The sequence below is a fragment of the Trichechus manatus genome, unplaced genomic scaffold (assembly GCF_000243295.1).
Source record: "Trichechus manatus latirostris isolate Lorelei unplaced genomic scaffold, TriManLat1.0 scaffold00240, whole genome shotgun sequence".
Lineage (NCBI taxonomy): Eukaryota > Metazoa > Chordata > Mammalia > Sirenia > Trichechidae > Trichechus > Trichechus manatus.
In genome coordinates, this window is record NW_004444176.1 from 296604 (window position 1) to 299888 (window position 3285).

At 53.7% G+C, this 3285-nt stretch overlaps 1 protein-coding gene across 1 annotated transcript in view; it reads right to left on the reverse strand.

Annotated features, from left to right (window-relative positions):
• Nucleotides 1-418: 418 nt before the first annotated feature.
• Nucleotides 419-3285, reverse strand: part of TMEM109 (transmembrane protein 109) — an 8023-nt gene continuing 5156 nt past the window's right edge. Inside the window, exons 2-4 of the mRNA XM_004389285.1 lie at nt 3036-3277; nt 1490-1592; nt 419-810 (exon numbers count right to left, since the gene is read on the reverse strand). Of these exons, the coding sequence (XP_004389342.1) occupies nt 419-810; nt 1490-1592; nt 3036-3269 (729 nt within the window). The 5' untranslated portion in view covers nt 3270-3277. The remainder of the gene's footprint in view (nt 811-1489; nt 1593-3035; nt 3278-3285) is intronic.

Genomic DNA, 3285 nt, shown 5'->3' on the forward strand with positions numbered 1-3285 from the left:
AGGGGACTTGGCAAGGGAGGAGCTATAGAAGGACAGGCAAGAAAAAGCAGCAGGAGGGGGCAAGGCAGCAGCAGGGGGAGCTGGTCACATCAGGGGAGACCAGTGGCAGTGACGCTGGCTGAGAGAAGATGCAGAAGCTGGAGCTGAGGCCCTCCAACCTGCCCTGGCTAAAACAGGCTGGAAAGGCAGAAAGCATTATGAGAACCAACCCAGACAGAGAACCTCAGGAGACAGAGCCCCTGGGGACCAGCAGGGGGAATGGCCTGCCTCTTGCTTGGCTAGGGGGTCTGGCGCAGAGGCAAAGGTTCCGGAGGTTCAGAGACAGTGCAAGAATAGGGTAGGGGGCTGGGGGGAGGCTGTGCAACCAAAAGCAGCTCAGCTCTTTGGTATGACGCAGGTGGCACTGCCTGGCATTTTCTCACTCCTCCTCCACGCTCCGGGGCCCCTTGGCTGCGCGCCTCTGCCGCCAGCGCAGCTCTTCCACCTGGCGCTCCAGCCCCCGCACCTTGGCCTCCAGCTGGGCCCCAGAGGCCCGGGTGCCAGTGAGCCGGCTCAGCAAGGCATAGAGAGTCAGCAGGGCCAGGAGCAGCAGGGCCCGGGTGGAAGGGTCAGGCACCGACCTCACCAGGGCCACAAAACCTGCCAGGAAGATGACAAGCTTCAGGCCCCACAGGATCCGTCCCAGCAGGGCCAAGAGCAAGCCGAGGAGCAGGGACAGCAGCCAGTAGACGACCAGGGCCCCCGCTCCCCACAGCAGGAAGGTCTGGACCTGGACAGGGCTGAGCTTCAGGCCCTGGGTGAGGTGATCACCTGGAAGGAAGGAGAGTCACAGTGTCAGCCAACTTGGAGAAGTGGTGATGGGACGGGGGAGCAAGAAACAAACAGGCTGGCAGGCGCTAACCCCCTTGCAAGTGAATAATCCCTTCCCACAGAGTCAACGAGACATGGGTTTGAATTTCAGTTCTGTTTCCTGCTGGCTGTGGGACCTCGGGCAGATTACATCCCTTTTCACAGCCTCTGTTTCATCTAGTAAATGGGGAACAATTCTGTCTGCCTCGTTGAGTTGTGGTTAATAATCAAATGAGATACTATAGCTTAGCATGGTGCCTGCCATGAAGTAAACTCCTGGTTAAAAAAAAAAAAAAAATTGCCGTAGAGTCGATTCTGACTCATGGCAACCCCATGTGTTACCGAGTAGAACTGCTCCATATAGGGTTGTCTTGGCAGTAATCTTTACAGAAGCAGATTGCTAGACCTTTCTTCCGCAGCACCTTTAGGTTAGTAGCCGAGGGCAAACTGCTTGTACCACCCAGGGACCTAAACACCACGTACATGGTTATAATTATCAGCTGCTCTTAAGCCATGCCTCCGGGGAACCCTGGGAAGAGTCGAGCAGCTTGGAAAGGTCTTGACCCTGACAGAGATCAGCTCCCACAACAGAAGTCACAGGCCAAGCTCTTCGTGACCTAACTAGTTCTTTGTCACTCACCATCTAGCCCCAAAGCATTCAGAAGTTGTGCGGCGATCCCAGACAGAGCAAAGAAGGCCACAGAGATGGCTGATGAGAAGGCCCACATCACCTGAGACAAGGTCTGTGGAAAGAGTACAGGTGAGATGAGTCCATAATTAATGATGCTCCTCTCCTCCCAGCCCAAGCCCCTCCCAGCCCAAGCACCACCTCCAGGGCAAGGCAAGGTCGGCAGGAATGGCTCTGGCCTGTTTCTCAGCCACTGCGGAGCAGCTTGGGTCAGAAGTCTGTGGGTCCCAGGCTTGCCTGGGGTCCCCACAGCCAGCTTGCAGTGCACATGCATGGACAGCAGGCCACCTTTCCTTCCTGAACTGGAAGCCAGGACATCTGGGGTCTCACTCAGCTGATATGCTAGGAGACTTTGGTGGTAGGAGTATGTGTACGTGGGGGAATAGACACCATCAAACCCTTTCAGTAGTCACCCTGTAAAACTGGGGTGCTCCTAGCCTCCAGGAGAATCATGACAATGTGTGAAATGATGTCTGTAAAGAGCTAGGACTTGTCAATGAAGATGGAGTCAACCAACTGTACTATGCTATGGACTTTACAAATGATGGTCTCAGCCTGTCAGTATGACCCAGCAAAGCATGGAGCGCTGTCCCTGGGGTGCCAGCAGGCTGAAGAGACAGCCTGTCTTAAGCCCCTAAGTCACCCCCCCTCCAAAAAAAAAAATCCTTATAGGCAAAGAAATGATTCACGTCTTGGTATTTGACAACTTAAGACTTTAGGTCAACCCCCGAGACTATGGCCCTAAGACCCCCTTCTGGCCTGGAAAGGAAGCCATTCCCCAAGACCACCTCCCAGCCAAACAATAGACAAGCACAAAGATAACAGTAACACCCGAGAGGAACGCACTCCTTAGAACTCTCCAATTAGATGAAATCAAAAGGCTATTATCAGCGCGAAAGCAAAGATGAGAAAGCAGGAAGGGGTAGAAAATCAGGATGAAAGGAAATGGGGAACGCAGGGCGGAAATGGGGAGGGTGCTGACACATTGAGAATGTAACCAAGGTCATGAAACACTTTATGTACCAACTATGGAATGGGAAACTAATTTGCTCTGTAAACATTCACTTAAAGCACAATAAAAAGAAAAAAAAAAAAAAGACTTTAGGTCAGATTTAGACCAAAGTCAGACTCTACAGTCACCCAGTGACGGTCACCCAGTGACGGTCACCCAGTGACGGTCACCCAGTGACGGTCACCCAGTGACGGTCACCCAGTGACGGGTTGGCAAAGGTGGCTCATTCCTCAGTCTTTCTTGTAAAGAAAGGGCAGGAGCCAGGGAAAGATGGGGGAGGAGCCAAAGGCCCTAGGACAGGAACCAAACAATGAGAGAGCACAAGGCAGGTACCATCTGGCTTCTTTTTGTGGCATTTGGGCCTCTCTGCACTAGGGATTATGACACAGAGAAGATGTGGAGCCAAGATGGGCTGGCCAGGAGCAGCGCTGTCTCTCCCTTTACCATTCCTTATGCATGCAGTCACAGCAGGACTCTCTTCCTTACCTCTGAAACCAGGCGTGTGATCTCTGGCCCAATCCAGGCATCCAGGGTCCCTTGCACAGATCGGCCTATCTGGGTCAGGAGATCGACAGGGGCCTCCCTCTTCTGCTGGCCCGGTGGTGCAAAGTTTCGGGGCTCAGATGATACTGAGTAGAGGAGGACGAAGGCCACTAGGACCATCAGGACAGCTTTGAACAGATGCTTGCCCCATGGTGAACTGCTGCCTGAGCCTGCCATGGCTTGGTCTGCCAGG